General features: G+C 35.1%; 1 protein-coding gene across 1 annotated transcript in view; it reads right to left on the bottom strand.

Moving 5' to 3' along the window:
- The window catches only part of LOC143200960 (protein Wnt-5b), a 234987-nt gene that overhangs the window by 90437 nt on the left and 120319 nt on the right, over positions 1–24231 (bottom strand). The window contains exon 3 of the mRNA XM_076411775.1: positions 7592–7833. Coding sequence (XP_076267890.1) covers positions 7592–7833 — 242 coding nt within the window. The remainder of the gene's footprint in view (positions 1–7591; positions 7834–24231) is intronic.

Below are 24231 nucleotides of genomic sequence, written 5' to 3'. Positions count from 1 at the left end.
ACTAACGAGAAATACAGTGATATCAAAATGTCTTTACAAGGAAACACTGTACCGAAGGTAAAAAGAACTAAGCATATAAAGGTAAATATGCTTTCTAATGAAAGTAAAATATTTTACTTGGATATACAAATGTTAATTAGGTGGATTAGGTCTCCAGGGGATATCATTACATCAAAAACGTACCTAGAAATCTAACTTATCAGTGGCATGGAAAAGAGTTCAATGTAAATAAAATAAAACATAACCCTAACATAGAAACTATTATAACTGTATATCCTTCGATAATATATGCATTAGATGTACTATAATGTTCCATTAAATTATATTTGGTGGTGGATACAAATTCGCGAAAGGCTTATCTTAATGTGGAAGTAAATTTGTCGTATTGCTGTTGTTTTTGCAGACTTTTCGGTGCAGATTTCAATAGAAACTTCTGGTTTTTCTATTTTACTTAATTTTCACTACAGACAATATATAAAAAATTGTTTTATACATTTTTGCTGCTAGGAATTATAAATCCATATATAGATACATTTTAATGTTATATATCAAACTTTTGTAACAAGCCTAATAAAAAATATTCATAGAGATGAAATGACGCAAAAAATCTCTTAAGCCTTTTTAAAGTTGCCCTTGGATTTATTTCGGCTTGTGAAGGAATTGATCAACATCGAACTGATACTTTTTTAAACCCATAACAATATATAATCCCAGTTTCTTGATCATTCCATATACCAGGTACCTTGAAATATTACTGCTGGAGCCTGTTGTATAAGATCTGAAATTTCTCGTTCTTGTATGATCTCGGACTTAGGATATATCGATCGGACAAGCATTTTATATAACCAGATTCTGATCAATATTTGGTGTTTACGATTTGGCAGATAAGTGGATAAAGAAATTTGATAATGTTGTATGTATCCTTTACCGATGCTTCGTAAAATTGTATATGTAGATCAGTCGAATCTTCAATTAAAGCGTAGAATTGAATATTTAGGAATCATTTCGACAGCAGAGCTCAAATATTCTGTAGTTAACGAAAACCTTTGGGATAATATTTATTGCCCAAGAATTTAGTGGAGTAGATCGTGACATTTAGTTGCATAACATTTATATTTAGTGTAATATCAGAAATGCGAATGAGTACGTATTTGGCATATATTTTGGCAAAATCATCACCACTCTGGATCACCTCCTATTGACCTGTAAGTGTATTACCTGTAATCGCAATAAAAGTTTTTGATAAACTATATTCCAGAACACAAATTTGGGTTTTATAATAAGCATGGAACTATAAAACACATACATAGACTGGTAAGTCAAATAAATAATGACTTAACTGCTAAAAGACTCATGACTGTACGTTTGAAGGATTCCATAGGATTGAGGATTGAAGATTCTCCCTCATCCGCATTTTCGGCTACTGATATGTTATTTTACATATAGACGGCATATCTGTTTTCCCTTTTTAAAAATGTTTACACAACAGTGAATATGATCCAGGACACATTTATAGAGGTGACATGATATAAAATTATAATATTTGAACATTGATTAGAATTTTGTGCGCTTAAATCTTTGCATTATATTTTAATTTCTTTGAGTTCTTAACGGAATTTGATGAACAGTGATTTTGTGAGTTTTCGAGCCCTTAATTTCCTCAATATATCAGGATACTTTGAGGTACTACCACAGAAGTTTATTAATCTTCACAAATGGAGACTTATTTTGTCTATATATATATATATATATATATATATATATATATATATATATATATATAATTTATATAGGTCGCATGAACATTTTGTATATCAATATTTTGATCGATATTTTTACTGTTTCTACAGGCAAAAGGAAAAACAATTTTAAGGTATATCTTTTACTTATAATTTAATAAATCTGTATTTCAGTGGATCAAAATTATAATCAAACTGCAACTTCAATTACATTGTTTTTAGGTGTCATTTCATTGTTAATGGAAATGTCTGGGTAGATTAACATTGTAGTAAGGTAATCCGCGACATTCAGTTGTATCTGCAGCATATTTTGAATTGTGGCTGCAGAAAAACTTACCAAAAAAGTATTTAGATCTTTCTAAAATGTAGAATTCATATTTCTCTTTATCAAATAATAGGTCACGTTGAAATTAAAAAGTCTGTAGGTATCGGGAAAACCATGGGGATTCATGACTGAGTGTTTTAACTGATTTTCACATGAAATTGTACGAATAGTTATTTCTTTATCAGAAAATGTTGAAATTTGCAGTTCAAATGCAGTTTCTCGTGTTAGTTACGTACCAGAAAGAATTATATAATCCCCATGGGCAGAGCCTTTCGTGCAAGACACGCTTTATTAGTCGAGATCCAATAGATCCGATCATAATTAACCATCCTGACACTACCCGGAGCAATCGTGCAGATATAATTCTTAAATTGCTATCCGAACGAAATATCTATATCGATATAGCTCAGAAACAACGACCTAATCGCGAATTTTGCCGTCCAAACTATACATTTGCGATTTTGGTCGTTTCTACTGCTGCGTCGGGTCCGTTATTTCGCGTTTGATGCGGCCAAACGTGGGAAAATAATGGACGCAGCAGTCGACGCAGGCGATCGTTTAGGGCTTTTAAGAAAGTGGTAATTTGATACGGATCTGTACGGACGTAAAATTCTTGGTTAGGTTCTTTTTGCCCTGTGGTCAGTTGCTCGGATTTTGCACTCGAGGTACCATAGCTGGATATATCTTGAACAGCGAGAAAGTGAAAGTAAACTAGCGTAATTTTTCATCACGTTAGAAAAAAAATTCATTTTATTGTTCTCAACGCATTAATTTCTTTAAAAAGTGGCGACTTTTGAGAGACATTCGGTGAAAAAGGACAACTGGATGGTGAATAAAACAAGAAATTCTTGTTATTCGGTATTTGCGTGTGATCTGATCATTTTTCAATAATTGGAACAATATGTATTAATGAGAATTTCCTCCATCGTGATCTGCTTTTCCCATCTTTCTAATATATATATATATATATATATATATATATATATATATATATATATATATATATATATTTAATGTATATTTATGTTATATGTATATTTTATGTAAGCCAAAGATTAATGTAGTTAACATTTTTTAACTATTTAACTATTGCACCCTTCTTAAATAAAATGATTGTTTATTTATCGGTAATGAGCCTCAACGAAAGTTGTTTTGACATTCAAAAGGCTTGAACCAATATCGAGAGTTAGAAAAGCCAACCCTAATGAATATTTGCCAATGGTTGACAAGGTAACATAAATAGAGTCAAAAGTATTTTACTAGTTATCAATCAAAATGTTGTTCCTTTTATTTTATCACATTTAAACTATTAATGAAAATAGGATTCTTAAGTGCTGGCATAATAATATATGTTGCTATTTAGAATCATATTACAAAACTTTCGACTATAAAAACTAATTAGTTACTAAACTAAACAGTCGCTATTCGTTTTTATTCTATACTTCCCCACGCTACTTTTAAGATAATATTCGATACATTAACATGAAAATGTGATTATCAAAATAATCTATTGATAAAAAAACATAACACGTTTTCCTACACCAAATATATATTTTAATATTCTTTAATACGTGATTATATACGCCTCTATTAAAACAATTCCATTTCCTTTCAGATAAGAAGAATCCACAAAATCACCTTCCGCGTTTCAGATATCTCTATCCACGGGTAATTTACATTAAACCGCCAGATAATATCTCGTTTTATTTGAATATTTATGGCAGTTTAATAGATATAAATGGCCTAAATTGAATCGATTAAGATGATGCCCCGATATATGTAGATATGTAGGGTACCTGTTCGTGGAGGATAATTAAATCTTTGCATGCGACGTGTTACAAGGCACCAGCGTCAATCGGGAATAATTATTAGGGTTGTCAAATCAGAGTTATCTGAGCTTATAAAATATATTTGCCGGTGTATAATATTTATCAAGTTGCTGCTTTAAATAAGTAGATATATTCATAAAATAATTTATACGAGGGTCACTATTTATATTTCAGGAATTGGCAACACTGGTGTCATGTGAATCCACCTGACGGTTCCATTGTAAAGTTTGACATTTTTGACGATATACGTACTCACAATATTCTGTCGCATGGACGCTATTTGCTTATTCATAGAATAAAGTAATTTAGAAGTGAAAGTTGTATGGAAAAATCGGGTCCCACGTTTAAGCTTTTCGGAATCCCCGTTACGCGGCTAAATGTAAATGAAAAATGCAATAGCTATATGTGTGTTTCTCTCTCGTTTGGCCTCGGTATTAATAAGTCTAACCCATTTTTTGGTGATATAAGCAGTTAACGGCCATTTTATTATATATATATATATATATATATATATATATAATAAATATATATAGTGCAATAAAAAGAAAACCTTAAGGGGATCTCTTATGATCTCCTATGAAGGTCCAGGAAAAAATCATTTTAAAGTTGAAGACTATAGACCAGGAAAGCCATAGTTGAAACAAGATATAATTCCAGGTTGTTAAATAGTAATGATTTATTGCATTGAAATAACTAAGCAATATTTATTGAGATTCTTTACCTTTACTACAAGACAAGGAAAATATGCCCCCAATGGCAATATTACAATCGCATAAGTTTTTTGAGGCTGATAGATACATAGTAGATTCTTCTACCCCAACAAGACCCAGAAGTAAGTATATAATAAGAAATTTATGTTTATTATTAGTGAATGGGGATTCTAACTTCATTTACAGATAACTCAGCCTGTCCCATCAGCTTCGTTTCAGATTATATGAAAAACTAATGGCTTTATCCTTATTGAAATACAGTGATAGAGGATATAAACCGTTATCGAAGATATTCTGCTTGCCTTCTAAAAGAACATTAATGCAGATACTGAATAAGGTTCCTTTTTGATGCTGGAGTAGTAAGTACCAACTTGAATGTATAGACCGAACTGCAGTTGTCATATTTGATAAAATGTACCTCAATTTAAGTAGGTTGTTAATTTAGCTGATTCTAAAAAATAATACAACAGAACCACTAATAGTTATATTATCTTATTTTAATATTTGTTTTAGGTTTGTTTTAAATATTAGAGATAAGATAATATCAGTAGATTACGTGTTTTGGGTAGTGGAGATATCTTTGTGATTTTATCAATGTCTTTATGGTCATGGAAAATTAATATAATTGTAATATATCAATAAAATATATTTAAATATATTTATTTTTTTATTTTCCCAGTAAAATTAAAATAATTTTTTTTAATTTCCTGCTAAATTTTTTTAATATACATTTTTAAATTTCCCGCCGTAACTAACTGTCATACGGCGCATGCGTAAGCGCCCTCACACGGGGATTCCGAGCGTAACATAGAACCAATTTTAACATAGGTGATGCGCTTCTAAGTTTCTTTGTTTTATGTGTTTATTTTATATTTAGCTAAAAGTTTCGTCTCGGCAAAAAATGGAACTGAATCGTGAACAATTTCGTATGATAATTTTTTACGATTTTCGAAGTGGAATTTCGAAGTTTATATCAATCAATTTAATTTGACTTTTGTCCATGAAGCTCCTCCAAAAAGCCACCAGTATCGCTGGTTTAGTGAATTCAATCGTGGTCGTAGTTCGTTGTCTGACGAGTTTCGTGAAGGTAGTCTAAAATCGGCTGTTGTGCCAGAAAACATCGATGCTGTGTACGAAATGATTAAGCAAGATCGTCATGTCACTTATTGTGAGATTGAGGCATCTCTAAGCATTAGTTTCACCAGCATATATGGGATTTTACATGAACACTTGACGTTGGATCCCAAACAAATTGACAATAGCTTAAAAAAAGGCTCGGGTTGATTGGTGTAAAGAAATGCTTAAGAAATTCAATCGCGGTGCTTCGAAAGACGTTTATAAAATCGTGCCACGTGACGAATCATTGATATGTTCGTATGAGCCCGAAAATAAGCAGCGACTGTATGGGTTTTCCAAGATGAACTAAATCCAACAAAAGTTCTTCACTCAGGAAGAACTTCAAATAAAATGGTGGACTGTTTCTTCGGGAAAACTGGTCATATTGCAATAGTACCTCTAGAAGATCGTAGAACAATAAATTATGATTTGTACACAATCATTTGTTTGCCAGAAGTCTTCGGTGAAATAAGGAAAACAAACAAGAGAGGCCGGATTGTTCTTCATCATGATAAGCTCATCATGACGAGCTCTGACACATCGGCTCAAACAAGAGACTATTTGAGCACTCAAATCATCGAATTGATGGGTCATCCGCCGTACAGCCCTGATTTGGCACACAATGACTTCTTTTTGATCCCAACCGTCAAGAATAAACTGTGTGGTCAACGATTTTTATCGCCCAAAGAAGTTATTGAAGCGTTCAAAAATCATGTTTTGAAGACACCTCGTTCGGAATGGAACAAATGCTTTGAAAATTGGTTTAAGCGTATGCAAAAGTGTATCGATCATTGTGGCGAGTACATAACAACAAAAATATATTCGCAGCTTAGCTATCTACTAGCTATTTTTTTCCTATTCCCGAAATATAAATAGTGACCCTCGTGTACTCGTATAGTGTTATATTTCGGAATTTTAATTATACTTTATAATGTCAGGGTGTTCGATAAATTTGGGGAACGGAAAAAATGGGCTTACAGTTGTAAAAAAGTGTTTTTTTCCAAGCCTGTAAAATTCCCGCTTAAGCTAGCTATTACTTCTTTGATTGTTCAAAATAGTTTGCCAAGAGAGCTCAAATAGAACACACTCTGGTGAATAATAAGATTACAGGGAAACAAATAAGATATAGTATATGATTGGTTTGTTTTGCACATGCGCATTTCGGTAACAATAATCTGTTTGTACTTATTATTTGCTAATTGCATGGTTATACTTAGACTTTTTCATGGTTATATATTAGTAATTTATTGGTATTATATATATGAAATGTAGAAGATAAATAACAAAACCATATATATTTTGAGGTTAGAATATGGTTATAGTATAGACTAACAGATGGTGCATTGAAACAAGTCTTATGTTGCAAACAGAAATGGAAGGTAAATTTTTTCTATATTCACAGCTCACAGCAGAATTATCTAATACTCAAGAGTTGTATTTACTCGTAAACATTATTTTGTCGACTAAAAATAAAGGGAAAACGTTCTCATTTAGCGGGGCTATCCATCAAGATTTTGGATGCATGCTCTTTGTTGACCAAATTCTGTATTCAAGCTATGGTTAAATGGAGGATATAAAAGATATAAAAGCCCAATGTTCAGTATGTTATTCTTGTATATTGAATATAACAATAAAGATGTCACAAGTAATTGAACGGGAAGATAGTTAATTAGAATCTAATAATAGTAATACATTTCCCTTAATATTATTTTGATATGAATTAACAAACCTGAGTAAGCAGTTAAGAGTAGTTAAGTAGTTCACTATTTTTTAATAATATTTTTATAGATTCTCAATTGCTCTTACACTACCGAAAATATAATTATATTTGTTGACAGATAACTATCGAAAATTATCAATTTGTTGACTCACCTATAGTAATGACTGGTCCAAAAACATTGACGTCATCTAGTATCGAGCAGTTCCACCGCCTATTTTGGAACTGGAATTTACATTCGTTGAGAGCCTGTTTAGCACCGACTGCGACAGCGTTCATGTGGTCCAAGAAGAGTTGACAGACACGAGTTTGGCCAGGACTTAGTCCCGGAAGGGCTTTACAGGCCGGGGGACCTTGATCACTTTGCATCATCTCATCCAAAACCATGCCCATACGTCTGAAAATATGAATAATTGTCAGTGATCAATAGATAAATAGGTTTAGGTAAGTATTAAGCTAAATTGTGTATATATAGTAGAATATAAAATACGTGTAGTAGATAGGTTAAATAAGGTTTTGTTTATTTTTATTTAGTTATTACAACGATTATTATGTACATATTTTATTTTAAAATATTTTTTTTGTCTTAAAAATCTAAGTTTGATTATGTTTTAATTTTTAGTGAGTTCCTTATTTATTTTTTGAAGTCGGTTCAATTTTTTTGTTAAAATATTTTATTTTATTTCTTTATTTTGAAAATTATGAGACTGTGGTGGATAGTTTATTGTCACAGCATTAAACATCTCTTTTATTATATTTTTATCCTCAACTTGGATATTTTCTATTAAAATTGTATTTTAATACAACAATTAACCGACACCGAGTGAACAAAAACAAATGCATTAATTACTAGTTTTCAGTTACGCTACGCTGACAAAACAGTCATAGGTTTGAATGAAACTGTTAATGTATAAGGTGTCCGAGTATATTTGTGCAAGGTCAACGCTGAAGAAAGGTCGTTTTGTTGTTTGTAGCCAACATGAAAGAGGGTTCTTTGAAACTTAATTAAATCTATCTAACATTTTTTTAATAATGTGACCTTAGTATTCGTTGTAATAGTAAATTACTATAAGTTTACGTGATTTATTGGTAACTTGATTTATTAGTAATAATTTCTAATATAATCCATTTGATTTATCCGTGTGGTTCTTTATAGCGTTATATTAGTGATTCGTATAAACGCCTTAATTTATCCTAAAATAAAGAGGTTCTTTTAGAAGCATATAACTTTAAGTTATTCATACTGTCTTCCATGAAAGTCATTTTAGTAGCTCTCATTAGCGCTCTTGATTTAGTTTGGTGTGTCACTTGACCATGGATAAACTGACACCTGAGTATATTGCAAATTGTGTAAATTAATCCTAATAGAATTAGGACGAAACGTATCGCGCACTACGCCCATTTTATATCCACCATAATCCTAAACCAGATCAATTAATTTCATTGACAAAATAATTTTTTCGCTTTACTTTTACTCTATGCTGTATAAATCCACAGAGTAGAGTAATATGTACAGAAAAAGTTATTAGTTTAGTAGAGTGTAGCTAAGCCATCCTTAAGTGCACATGTTTCCATGCATTCCATGTAATATGTTGCATAAATATCTTGGTTTGGAGTCGGAAGAAACACTGATAAACTTAAGGGAATCTCTTGTGAACTTTTATTTAGGTATATAAAAGAACAGGAACAGACAGGAATCAGTACAATACCAAAAAAAAGAAAAAACAAAAAGTAAGTGTATGTAATAATATGCAAGCAAGAATTGTTAAATATAATTATTAATTAAATAGCTCTTTGTTATACATAAATGCTAATTTTTTTTCTATTTTTATTTATTATGCTGTATTGTCTAAATATCATTTGAAGCTATCAGAAACCCATATTAAATTATTAATGAATGATGTATCTATATATCGAACGATATTTTATGACGATTTTTTTAATATGGTACAAGCTTCAATAAACAGCATCTTCAATAAGATATTGTAATAAAAAAGTGTTTGCTTTGGTGGATGAGAAAACTCAATTGAATTAAAATTGAAGAAATTTCTGCGTATTCTCATTTAAAATTATAAGTCTCCTCTTCATGAAAAAGTTCGACCACACGTTGCGAGAGCTACGAAGGATACGCTGTTGCAGCTGGTACTCCCATTGAGTACTCACCAGACATAGGTCCTTTTGATTACCACTTATTTAGATCAATGCAGCATGGCTTGGCTAGCACACGGTCTCAAAATGTCAAATCTACATCGTTATTTCAACACGGTGTCATCATATTGCCAGAAAGATGACAAAAAGTTGTAGAAATTTATGGAAGATATTTTAATAAATTATTGTATCAATTATTCTAAAAGAAAAATGCCTTTTAACATGAAAATTACTAGAGCAAGCACCTTATAGATAAGTAATTTGTGGTGTGTTTACCGTACACTATAACATTCTAAGCAGCCATTACAAAGTAAATATGAGAATTTTTTTAAATTACTTTTCGTGATTCCACAATCTGTATACATGTCATGTAGAAAATCACTTCATTAAGCAATCTTCTCTATAAAATATCATCTTAATTAATTAGTCTTATTCTAAAGCTTATTCTCAAGTCTACATATGTCCGGTAATCATATCAGGCGGTGATATACGTTTTAGTTTACGCACTTCACTATCACGTCGCATATTTAGCTGATTAGCGAGTACATTGGGATGCACTGACACACTTTCGACGTACTTCACACAAACATGCTGAATTACACTCGTTGTAGGTTCTAGAGGAATATCGCGTTGTATAACTTTATTTGAAATATCGTACGGAGCATCAACAATGGCACGCAATACCTTATTTTGGAACCGTCGAATGATGGATATATTAGATTTGCTAGCGGTACCCCATAGTTGGATTCCACATGACCAAATAGGCTTGAGTATAGAGTCATACAGCAACACTTTGTTATCTAATGATAACTTGGATTTGCGCCCGATGAGTCAATGTATTTGATACAATTTAAGTCCAAGTTGTTTCCGTTTAGAGAGTATGTGCTTCTTCCAGGTTAGGCGTCGATCTAAATGCATACCAAGATATTTAACATGCTCTGCTAGGGGGAGTTGACGATGATATTGATATTCATTGGTGGACATGTTCTTCTACGCAGGGTAAACGTTACATGCGTGGATTTTGTTTCATTGGCTTTAATGCGCCATGTCTTCAACCATAATTGCATTTGCTCCAGGTAGGTTTGTAGGTTTATTGATGCTGTGACTGGATCTTCATGGAATGCTAAGATTGCTGTGTCGTCTGCATAACTTGCCACAGTAGTTATTTTTGTGGTGTACCAGTACTGAATCCAGTGCACTACCTTGCGGAATTTCTGAATATATGGGATTTAATTCTGTATGTCCATCGCCTTGATTTAGAATAAAATGTCTATCAGTGAGATACGATTTTAGTAACTGATAGTCCGGATGAGGGAGAAGTTTCTTTAGTTTAACCTGCAAGTCCGTGTGCCATACTTTGTCAAAAACCTGAGATATATCTAGAAAAGCAGCCGAACAATATCTTTTGGCATTTAGGTCAGTGTTTATTTTGTTTAGAAGTCTATGCACTTGTTCTATAGTCCTATGCTTATTGCGAAAGCCAAACTGATGTTCTGGAATATTTTTTTTTCTATTATATAGTTTATCTTTTTATGTATAATTTCTCGAAAACTTTGGAGATTATCGGTAATAAACTTATAAGTGGGTAGGAGGTCACATCTTCTGGTATTTTTCCTGGTTTAAGAATCATTAATATTTTAGCTATTTTCCAGATACTAGGGAAGTAATTAATTCTTTTTTTTTTTTTTTTTTTTGTTCTGGCCTAAAAACCAGGCGGTGGAATGCATGACGCATACCTGGTCGCGGAGACTTGCCCTGGAGTGACAAGTTGGACCGGGTTATGTGGGACTGCCTCTGGGCTTACCAATACACTAAACCGAAACCGCCTCACAGTTGACCCCTGTGGATCACTACTGCTACTGCATTAAATTTGGGGATATGGCACCCGCTGATCGGGCAGCCGTTATTGGGCACGAGAGCCCGGCGATTCTATTGATTCGCGAACCTGAGTTAACACACAACTGGGTACTGTTGTATGGGGGCAAAAGTTATGACTGTAGCGACGGATGAGGTCGTTTCAGCCTGGAAAAGGGGGAGAGCTTAGCGGTGACGCGGTGCTAAACTCCCAGCATGTCAACCAGCTCGCGAACAAGCGCGTTTTCAGAAGAACTTGAGCTGAGTTGTTGTTTGTGGAATGATTGAGATATGAAGTGCTTGATTTCTGGAGTGTCAGTTTCCCTATGGATTTGATTATTTCTGACAAACCATGGAGCGTTTAATATTCTCCTGAGGAGCTTATTTTGGAAAACTTGAAGCCGTTTGACCTGGTTGGGTGTAACAAACTTGAAGTAGACATTAGATCCGTAGAGGAGTACGGACCGAATTAACATCTTGTAAAATAAGCATTTGATGGAGATGGGAAGCCTGCTAGAAGGGCAGATCAGAGGAGATAGCAGGTTTGCTATCCCCGAACCTTTTTGGATTGCTTTCTGGATTTGGGAATGCCAACCGAACCGCCGGTCGAAGTGAAGACCTAGGTACGTGACGTTATCCAGCCATGGAATTATTGCGGTGTCGATCTTAAGTTGCGAGACGCGCAGTGCGTAACGCTTCTTGTGGAAAATGATGGCCTGGGTTTTCAGGGGGTTGATTTGCAACCTCCAGAATTTGAACCACTTGACCGCATGATCGAGCTGCTTCTGTAAACGCTCATGAATTGTAACTTCGAACCTGGCGGCCGTGAAGAAAGCAGTGTCGTCAGCGTAAAAGGCGACGTCAATATGCTCTTTTCTCGGCATATCTGAAATAAAGAGATTAAATAAGGCTGGGGCCAGCGGGGAACCTTGAGGTACGCCAGCATCGATTTGTTTACGACTGGAAAGTGACGCCCTGATCTTGACCTGGAAAGATCTGTCCGAGAGATAGGACTTGATGAGAGCGGTTAGGTCTTCTGGGAGGCCTAACCGCACGCACTTTGCGAACAATCCGTCGTGCCAGACCTTGTCGAAGGCTTTGGTTAGGTCCAGAAGAACTGCTCCAAGCTTTTTACGTTGGTCAAGAGCATGATGGATGTGTGCAGCCAGACGGGAAGCTTGATGGACGGATGAGTGGTGAGCGCGAAAGCCGAATTGTTCATCTGGAATGATGTTGTTTTCCTTTGTGAAAGAGTTGAGAGCGTAGAGTATTGCCCTCTCGGCAAGCTTCGAAATGGCGCTGAGAAGGCTGATAGGCCTGTAATCAGATGGAGATGATTTTGCTCCTTTCTTGGGTATAACCGCTATATGTGCGTGTTTCCAAGACGCCGGGAAGTGTTGCAGTCTCATGATGGAGTTAATAATGTTTGCCAGTTCTGCGAGTTGCTTATGCGGGAGCTTTTTTAACTGGGTAATCGATATTCCATCGAAACCTGGAGATTTTTTGGTTTGAAGTTTGCCGATCATAGTCTGTAGAGACTTTGGAGATACAAAATGGTTGAGAAGAAAGGCGGGGGTTACTGGTCTTTTGACGGAGTTGGATTCGTTGATGACAGTGTCAATGTCTTTAGTTTTAGTGTTCTGTGCGGGTGGGAGGCATTTCATTTGAGCTTCGTAGGTCTCTGCAAGGAGCTCGACTTTTTCTTGGTCAGTGACTGCAAAATTTCCTGTAACCGCTGACTTCAGGGGAGGGATGACATTGTGCGTCTTCCCCACGAGGCATTTGGAGACACGCCAGAAGGAAGGGGGGCCATCCAGCCTTTGGTCCGCGAGAAATGAGTTCCATTTCATTGCTCGCCAAGTCGAGACGGCCGCCCTTACCCTCTTGCATGCTCTGTTCGCCTCCCTTTTGTCTGCAGCATCAAGGGTGTATCGAGCTAATCTGCATAAATCGTTTTTGATGCGAATTTCACGTTTAAGAGAAGCGGGAAGATTGTTTTTCCACGGCTGGGGTTGTGATGAAATTTTGACTGTGGAAGATTCGTGAGCAGACTGAATATCGCGAGTTAGCTTGAGTACGGCTTCCTCGAGGTGTTCTGGTGTGTTAATTTTCGGAATTGGATCGGATTTCAGGAGAAGAGATTGGTAGTTTTTCCAGTCGGTTTTTTTCCTGAATCTTGTTAGTGGGACTTGAGTGGTGGCGCAGTTTCCGAGTTTGAGAAGGATCGGACGATGATCAGAGTCTAGTTCGTCAAGGACTCGAACTTCGGAATCGCGATTTACGTCTTGAAGAATAAAGAAATCAAGGATTCTTGCTGCGCCTTGAGAGACTGTACTAGGGTGATGGGTGGGTTCATCTGGCAAGGCAAGACCGTAGCCCAGATCTGCACTTAGAGCTACGATGGCGTTACCTGCGGGATTCGCTCTGGAACACCCCCAGGTGGGGTGATGGGCGTTGAAGTCGCCACCTATTATTTTCGGAAATTTTCCTTCGACGAGTGATCGGTATTCGGCATAGTTGAATGCAGAAGATTTCCTGTACAGGGATGTAATCACGAAGGGACGTTCTTGGATATCGATTTTAATGGAGGTTGTTTCGAAGTTGTTTACTGATAACGATGGAAGGAGCTCGTGTTTGACTCCTTTTCTGACGAGAATGGCGGTTCCACCGCCTCGACCCGGAGTTCTATCGTTTCTGTAGACAAAAAAGTGTTCGAAAGAGAGACGATGCGAAGGTTTCAGGAAAGTTTCCTGGATGAGCACGATGTCGACGTCATAGAATGTTATGACGTCCTCCAATTCCGCTTGCTTTCCGCGTAAGCTATTTGCATTCCATGTCATCAGTATAAGAGATTTCGGAACAGCCATTTCGAAGAGTTAAAGGCTGCTGAAAGTTATAGAGACAGGTAAGTGTTGCCGTTTAGGCGGCGACATTTGGAAAAAGACGAGCAAGTTGGTGAGCCAGGGCGATCACTTGTAGGAAAGCCTGCGGGTCAGTAAACGCCTGCATTGTGGAGTTAAGGTCCGGTGTATTGGTTGGAGCAGGAGTTTGAGTTGGAGCAGGCTGGGTAGCGCTGGCTAATTTTTGGGCTAGCTTTCTGCCACCTTGGTTACTCCATGCAGAACCTTGTGGAGGTCTGGTTTCGGTCGGAATTTTTGGTTTTCTTGGAGCAGGACGGCAGGTGCAACCGCTGAAGTTTGCGGTATGAGTTTCACCGCAGTTGCTGCACTTTGGAGGTGCTTCTGGGATTTTGGTACAGGATCTAGTGTCGTGATGCCCGGCACATTTGACGCACCGTGGGGGGGCTCGGCAATATGAGCTGGAGTGCCCGAAAAGCTGGCAGTTGAAGCACTGCACTGGCTGGCCGTTTCCTCTCTGGACCTCGACCTTCACTGTGATAACGCCGAGTTTGGTCATATATATGATCTGTCGCTCTTCGCGAGGGACAACTACCTGAACAATTGGTAGTTCTGTCCCGGATTTTAATTTCCATCTTTGCACAAATTTGGGATGGAAGCCTTGATCAAAGAGAAGTTCACGTACTTCGTCAATGCAGAGTGATTCTGGGATGTTTTTTATTATTACCCGGAATGCTCTCTCCTCCGGATGACAGAAGGAATGGTAAGGGTAATTCCTTTCCTCGAGCAGGGTAGTAAGTTTACGGTAATTGTCGCTTGTGGCGACGAATAAGAAAATGCCGTCCTTTTTATTTCGGGTTATAATGTCTATTGATTGTGCCTTAGTAATTCTAATAAGCTCCATGAACCTCTTCTTATCACGGAGCACTATAGGCGGAATTTTTTCCTTTGGGGGACTTTGAGAAACAGTCGCCGAAACGGTTGGCACTGTTTTTGCTGTGGAGGTTAAGACTTGTTTAGTGACCTGGCTACTTACCTGCGCAGGCTGGTCTTGGGTTGGTCTTGTGGTAACTTGTTTCGGTACTGGCTGTGGGGCCGTCTTGGTGGTCGGCTTGTTTTGCACTGGTCTGGTGGCAAATTTTGTAATCGAAGGCTGTACGTTAGCCTTGGCTTTCGATTGGGTAGATTTAGTGGCTGGCTTGGCTACCGGATTGGGTTGTGATTTGGGAGCCTGTTTTCCCTTGTTGCCGGCCTTCGGCAGCTGGCTTTCCTGAGGTGGAGTGACGGGCCCTCTTTTCCTTTTTCCCACCAAGGTGAAACCGTCTTCTGAGTCTTCAGTTTGGTCTAAGTGTTGTGTCGGTTTAGCTGGTGTCTGGGACTGAATTTCTATGGCAGCGGGAATCTTTACTTCCATGGCATCTCTTTGATGCTTCATGAATTGTGTTATCGTAGCTGTGAGAGTTTTTATTTCTTCCTTGAGCTCTTCGGAAGCCTTTTCGCTCTTTTCCAGCTTTTCCGTCTGTTTGTTCAGGGCGTCTGTTTGGGCTTTTGCGAACGTTTTAAGGTCAGCTATCTGCTTTCGCAGGTCTTCGTTCTGTTTTCTCAATTCCGTTATAAGCACTTCTCGGCTGTCTTCTGAAGATGGTCCATTTGAATTTGAAACACTGGGATTATGTTCAGGAGGCGACGTCGGCTCTGACGTACATGACGCCATTGCCTTGTCTGTAAAAACGCCTTTTCGGCGCTTACAGACGCTTTTTTTTTTTTTTACGTAGGCACTGGTGAAACGTGATAACGGGTCGACCGTCTTAGGGAAAGTTTCGGGTAATTCTCGGAAGCGCAGGTAGGTTCGGCGGACCGGACACGACCGTTCTCTTCGAGAGCTAGCACGGAACTAGTAATTAATTCATAGCATAGCATTAAATATAAATGTTCATAGTTTTATAACCTATTCTGATAGTTCTTTTAAAATTTGACCAATAATTAAGTCATAATCAGGGGCTTTTTTTAATATTAATCTCTCTCATTATTGTTTGTTTAACTTTTTTGACCGTTAATTTCTCGTGCGGTAAGCGTGGTCCATTTGAAATGGCGAACCTAGAAAGCTAGTAATTTATTTTCCTCGTGTTTATGTAGCTGAGACTGGAAAGGTTTAAAAATATTTTTTAAGTGTTTTGAGAAAATGTCGGCTTTCGATTTACTTCTTCTAGCCCAATTATTTTCGTTTGTTTTAATAGGTGGGTTATGCTGCTGGGATCTCCTAAGCTTTTTGTTGCTTTCCGCAACGAATAGTCTGTAGCCTCAGTTGTTGTCAAGTTTTCTGGGTATTCTTGAATGCCTTGGTTTTGTTCAGTTTGGATTAGTTATTTCAGCTCTTTTATTGCCCTATTAAATTTTCTTTTATTCTCTTCAGTCCTTTGCTGTTGGCAATTCCGTCGTAACTTTCGTTATTCTGCTATCTTTTTCTGTATTGTACATGATATATGTGTATTTTTTCTTGGATATGTTTCACTGTTAGGAGTCGTGGAATATGCTGCCTCCTGTATATTTTTTGTAAGGTTTATTGCTGCTATTTCTATATCCATTTCAGTTTGTAACGGTAAGTTTAGAGAGATGTTTCGGTCTAAGTGTTCTCTAAATGAGGGTCAGTTAGTTCTATTATTGCACAGAGAAGGGGGTTTATCTTTGATTGTAATTTTTGAAGAAATTGTTACCATTATTGGTGAATGATCAGAAGACAGGTCGAAACATGATTCTGCATGACACTTTTTTGTATCAATATTTTTTGTAGTACAGAAATCTATAGTATCTGGTTTTTTATTTCTGTCTGGAGGCCAATATGTTGGTTCACCAGTAGAGATATGTTGTAAGTTATTTGTCTTTATTGCTTTTAGTAGTTCTCTACCTTTTGAGGTTATTATTCTTGAACCTCAAATATGAGAAATAAAAATAAATTTGATATTAACTGTCTCTATCTTACAGAATAAACATAAACAAAAGCATTTTGCGTTAAAATTTAAAAAGGTATTTCACACATCTCCTAAAATCGATTAATCCTTCACAGCGTTCCCTAACACACATACATTCAATGTCGCAAAAGGCAATTACCCGTATGCGTGTTAAATAACGTCATTTTTTCCGATGAAACCGATTAACCTCCTAGTTAAAGACGAGTTTTAAATAGTCGTCGGGCGTCCGAAGCCGGGCTCGGTGTTGACAGCGCTAAAAGGGAGGGTGATGACAGATTGGTCAATTAATCGATTTACTTTATTATTTGAGATTTATCGAGTTAAAGCCGTATCGGGATTGTTCGCTATACTCTCGTATAATTATAGTGTATCGGCTTAGACTCGGATCGTTTGATCTTTCGAAGGACAGACTTGTTTGTTTCTGTTGTCACTTCTTAGAATAAATAAATAATAAGTCAGTATTTTAATGCCTTTTTTGGGTAGTATGTAATTTCCATTTAAAACAATTTAATTTTTTGCAAAGAAGAAACGACTGACTGATACTAAAGGACAATCAGGATTTTTCCATCAGGATCCATTCGAACATAAATCAAACTGCCTATGTCCAGGTGACTCACCCATCACTACCTTTACATAAGCAGCCCTCTTTGTATTGTAACATATAGTTTTCGTCGTCAGGCTCATAAAAAGTCGCATAATATAACATGTACCTTCTAAAGAAGGGACCATAGGTATGTACGTGTTCTTTTTTTCAAGCCTGGACGTATAGTTGTAAAATTATTTTTGAGTATCGCCTTTTGTTAGTCGACTTTCTAAATGATATTGTTTATACCCAAATTTCCATGGTATCACTGTATGAAATGGTCTTCCAATAGCAATTAGCTTTCAAATTCCAATAGCCTACAGATGAGAAACTGAATAACTCCAGCGCCATATGCCGAATAAGTTATTTTAGTTAATTTTTAACCGGCTTTAAAAAAGGAGGAGGTCTATCTTCGGCTGTATATATTTTTTAAATGTACGCCGATTTTAAAAATTCTTTTTTTATTCGAAAAAGTTCACTTCTGAGGTGGTACCGAATCAGGATCTGTTGGGAGGAAAAAGGGGAAATCGAGGGAAACGCTTAAATTTCAAAGGCACGCACAAAGTTTTGACATATTTTTAAAAACTAATCAGATATTTGTGTATAATGTTATTACTAAGCTGATGTGACAGAAAAACGAAAGTCGTTTAGTGCAAAAGCCATCCAGTTTGCTTTTATTGCCAGGCATTAACTGTAACATATAAACCTCCTAGAAATATTGTAGAAAACTGCTTCTATCGTGTAATGGTTAAAGCGTTTCGTTCCCATACGAAAGTCGCGGGTTCGATTCCAGGCGTGGATAATAACTTTTTGTTGTCGTTTAATTAGAACATTTGTTTAATCAACTAAGCTAGGTAGCGGGCACCGGGGCCTGAAGAGCTCCTTATTTTCAATCATTGTTCGTTTATTCTTATTTGTCCTCATACGGCTGCACGTTTAGTTGGCCTGCCCATTGTAATATTAAATTAAACAACTGCGTAATTTATTGAGTAAATATCTAACACTAAAAACAGAAAAATAAAATATTTAACAAAAAAAATGAACCGACTTCAAAAAATAAATAAGGAACTCACTAAGATTTAAAAAATAATCAGACTTAGATTTTTAACAGAAAAAAACACTAAAATAAAATATGTACATAATAATCGTTGTAATAACTAAATAAAAATAAACAAAAACCTTATTTAACCTATCTACTACATGTATTTTTGATTCTAATATATACACACAATTTAGCGTAATACCCACCTAAACCTATTTATTTATTTAAAATATTATTTTAACTACTACCAACTGATTAATTTGAAGTCTGTGCCGAGCCCAAAAAATACAAAAATACTAATAATAATAATATTATTTTTGTGATATATACAAAAAATTAAATTACTAACAAAACAAATTTAAATTAATATAACTGTTTGGTATCGGCACCGACTTCGGCAGTCGGTTCAATTTTTTTGTTAAAAATATTTTTATAACTCGAACTATTACACACAAGCTAACTCTTTTTATCAAATATTTTCGAGATCTATTAATGCATGTCATACAGATTTTCAGTTTATTTCATGTACTTCAACCTGTTTTGATTCTCGACTCAAAGGCACCAAAATATAAGCAGCAACAGCAGTTTCCCATGATGGTTTAGTTCAATACACCATCTTAGACCTTGTTGAGACTACTAGTTCGAAAATAAAAACAATGGTCACAGTATTTTTGTAAATATATTGTGTTTAGTTTGGTGTTAACAGACCAATTGAAAAGTCCCCGGCCTGGCACATAGGTGACGCTACTACAATTAAATCCAAAAGTTTTTTAGTTATTGTGAAAAAAAATGGGTGAAGAATTTCCCGTGTTAATCAAATATTGCTTTTTGAAGGGAAAAAATGCCCACTGCCCGAGGAAAATCAACCATCAATTGGTATGCTAAGTTTAGACGTGGTGAAATGAGCACCGAAGAAGGTGATCGCAGTTGACGGCCACAAGAGGTTGTTACAGACGAAAACATTAAAAAAATTAACAAAATGATTTTGAATGACCGTAAATTGAAATTCAATGAATTAGCAGACACTCTAAAGATCAGACACTCTCAACTGAACGTGTACATCATCTCATTCACGAATATTTGGGTATGAGAAAGCTCTGTGTAAAGTGGGTGCCGCAAGAGCTCACTTTTGACCAAAAACAACAACGAGTTGATGATTCGGAGCAATATTTCAAGATGATCAAGCGTAATAAACTCGAGTTTTTGCGTCGATATGTGACAATGGATGAAATATGGCTCCATCATTTCACTTCGAAGTCCAATTGACAGTCATCCAAGTGCGTCACAAGACGCAACAGTCGGCTGGCAAGCTTATGGCGTCTGTATTTTGGGATGCGTATGACATAATTTTCTTTGACTACCTTGAAAAAAAAAAAGGACCATCAACAGCGACTATTACATAGTATTATTGGACCGTTTGAAGGACGAAGTCGCCGAAAAACGGCCGCATTTCAAAAAAAAAAGAAAGTGCTGCTTCACCAAGACAATGCATCGTGTTACAAGTTAGTGAAAACGATGGCAAAAATCCATCCATTCACCGTATTCTCCAAATCTGACCCCCAGAGATTATTTCCTGTTCTCAGATCTCCAAAGAATGCTTGCTGGGAAGAAATTTTCGTGGAATGAAGAGGTGTTCGCCGAAACTGAGGCCCATTTTGAAGCAAAGGACAAATCGTACTACAAAAATGGCATCGAAAAGTTGAAGAGTTGCTATAATAAGAGTATCACCCTTGAAGAGAATTATGTTGAATAAAAAAAACTTATTTTGCCAAAAAAATGTGTTTTACTATGGTATTACTATGATATTATGTCCAACGGTATTAAATTATTTTGAGCAACACTTTCCTTTATCTTAAATAGTAAAAAGAGAGCTTCCTGCAAATGGCGTTGGTAACTGGCACTCCGGCATATTCTAAGCTCAAAAGAGTGTATTATTTATAAGTCTGATGACATTCACATCATTTCAGTTTCATCAGTCATCATTACTAGAGTTGTAAATATATTTTTAAACTATTTTACTTGTTATGGATCTGTAACTTAAGTTTAACATGATTCTTAATATATTTTATTCTACTTATGGATTTTATATAGATGGCTGTGGTTTCTAAAACAGATAACTGTCAGCCGGAGCAAAATTATTGACATCATATAAATAATAACAAGAATCGTCACGTTTAATATTGTTGTAAGTATGAATCAAACATACGGAATGGTCCCTATATGGTACACATTAGATACGCTTGCCAAGTTCTTCCATCGATCTTTTATTTTTAAATTGCCCTGATGATTGAATATTTTCATATGTAATGTCGCCCAACGACTTGCCCCATGATGGATTGCGCTAGCAAATAGACCGATCCGATGATTGATTCATTCTGGTGTCGGATTTCAATGAAAGCCCATGGAATTTTTAACGTTTCCCTGTCATTTTAATTGCTTTACTCAGTTCAAGACCGATAATCAATTACCGCTTTATTAAACGTGATGATTTTAATAAAGATGTTAACGATCGCTTAATTAAGGTATTTTCAGTAATTATGTTTGTGCTTGGGTAGTAATTTGTTCTGTTTATGATTTATAATCTTCGGAAAGGTTAGCTGTTGAAGTCTCACTTATTTCAGGCAACAGTCATCATTAAAATGCATCTGTCGGAATCAATAATGATCTTCAATGATGATTTCATTCTCTTTCTGATACCAATATCGCGTCTTGATATACATTTGAATGTCTGGTGCTACGTTCTTTGACTTGGGAGTGTTGGCCACCGAAAAAAATATCGATATTTCGATATTTAAAAAAAAATATCGATATATCGGAAAAATTATCTATATATTTTTCGCAACAAGTATAAAAAATATCGATATTTTACAAAAAAGAGAAATCAGATTTACAGCTACATCGGGCTGATAAACAGGATTGATATCTATTGTAGAAACTATATCAATCGGTTGAAATACGTAAGATAAATGTTCTGTGAATAATTCAGCTTTTTCATCGTTGCGTCGAACCCATTCATTTTGATAATTTTTAATGGCCAGTACCTTAATAATAGGTCTATTAAATAGTTGAGTTGTTTTCCATAGCGAGTAATATTTGTCTGCTTCTGAGCTTACTTCACTTACATATCTCTCGAAGTAACTCTGTTTATAAAATTGACATTGCTATAAAGTCCATTAATTGATAGAAAATTCAAATATAGCTGCTCGAACTCAAAATAAATATAGATATACAAAACCACTAAAAAGTAATGATTGTGTTGATATAAACAAATAATATATGGTTAATAATCTCAATTTAAATACAAAATGTATTTTTCATTAGAAAACAGCGAAGGTTTTTTCTACACTCAATTTTACGAATTACTGCATTACCAATTAGGCCAACAATCAACAGAAGAAATAAAAACATTCATAACAAGACATGATGGAAGATATTACTTTCTTGCTAATTCTGAATGTTAATGTGAATTTATGGACAGCAGTAGACTACGTCGCAGAAACAAGAACTCTACTATTTAAACTTGAGTAATAAAGTGTAGTTAATAGAAAAAATTGACAAAATATCAATCAATATAAGAATAAAGAAATTGCAGAGACAAGTTGTGGATTATTCGATAACGAAAATACCTTAATTGAAAATTCGTTACTCCTCAGTCATCTCCGGATATGGCGCATACACATATTGAGCTCAATCTAATTTTAAAACAGAAAATAATCCGAGTTTGGCGCTTGCGTACATACAGTTTTATTTACTTATATTTTTTTTATCGTGATTATTAGATTTACTGTCGAAAATATACATATAAGCAGGTAAATAAAAATGGTAAAGTTTTGAAATAACATTTTATTTAAACAAATATTGAATAAAACCAAAAAAATAAAAATATAATTAATATATGTCCAGTCAGTCTATTTTTATAAAAACATCATATTACACATCATTATTTTTTATAAAGAAATATACACAAATTTGATAAGTAATTGATTTAATGTTGAAATTATATATAAGGAGGGAAATAAACATTGAAAATTTTTTGAAATAACACATTTCATTTAAAAAATTATTGAATAAAGTGACATAATAAAAGGTTATTTCTTTGTCTAAATATGTCTTTCTATTTTTATAAAAACTACATATTTACATTAATTTACATATTTGAACAATTAACAAGATCTCGAAGAACAATATATGTAAGCATTACCATAAAAAAGACCAAAATCGTTTAGATCAAACCCAGCTTATATAGTTAAAAACAAATGAAAAAGCCACCACTATATATGAAAGCAGTGAAATTCTCAACTATGATCGCTACTGTTCTTGATCCACAAATCTCATTAATAAATTAATTACCTCGAGCTTTCGATTAACTTATTTTACATTTACTAGCCTAAAACGAATGGATTATCGTACTTCTAAGCTGAAAGAAATCTCAGTCAATACATCATTATTTTTACAAAACAATAATTTATTTACTTATATTCTTATATAATAATGCATTGTATTTTTTTGTCATTAGATCATTAGGGTGTCGATTATAGTTTTATATGTTGTTTATTTGATCCAGAACTACTTTTGTTAGCAAATTTAATTATTGCATAGTATCACTGTACACTCTTACATCTTACATCAGTAAAATGCTGTCTAATTTCTTCTCGGAATTTCGCTTTCTTCGACTTTCACTCTCAACAAATTCTAGCTACATCTTACGAAAAAAAAAAATTGAATCATTATTAAAATATATTATGTTTAAAATAAATGTCTAATTATTACCAGAGTTACTACAGTTTTTGCTACTATTCTTGAAGGACAAACCTCATTGATTGACTTGACTACTTCCAACACAACAAGTCACATTTTTTTCTCAGTTCTTGTTATCATTAAATTTTGACATATTTTGATACCTATTCGATGTTGTTGATGTTTGGATTTTATAGCTTTTAAAAATATAACCTTACATTCTGCACTTACCCTCGCTCTTCCATATTTTAAAACCAATATATGTTAAACCACCATAACACAACAATTTAATTATTATTACTGCAGAATTATTAATGTAACACAAAATCTAAATATTTAAGGTTTTTTTGTTGTTTTGACTTGATTGACTGTATCGATCTACTCGAAAAGAATGTACCGCCATTAGAAAAGGAAGACAATATGCTTTCTTTTCTATGGGTTATTCTATGCAGGATAGTGCTCATGCGCCAAAACCGGAGATGACTATTAACAACAATGTATGATCAACCATTCATAATCCACGGAAGCTCACGGATATTGCTCAGCGCCTATTTAATCGGTCAAAGGCAGCCGACACGAAAGATAACATTGACTTTAAGACGGC

This window comes from Rhynchophorus ferrugineus, unplaced genomic scaffold, assembly GCF_030347505.1.
Source record: "Rhynchophorus ferrugineus isolate W39M unplaced genomic scaffold, kcgeb_rfMv2 rfM8, whole genome shotgun sequence".
Lineage (NCBI taxonomy): Eukaryota > Metazoa > Arthropoda > Insecta > Coleoptera > Curculionidae > Rhynchophorus > Rhynchophorus ferrugineus.
Note: the sequence above shows the minus strand (reverse complement) of the source record. Positions and strands in the feature narration are given on the sequence as shown.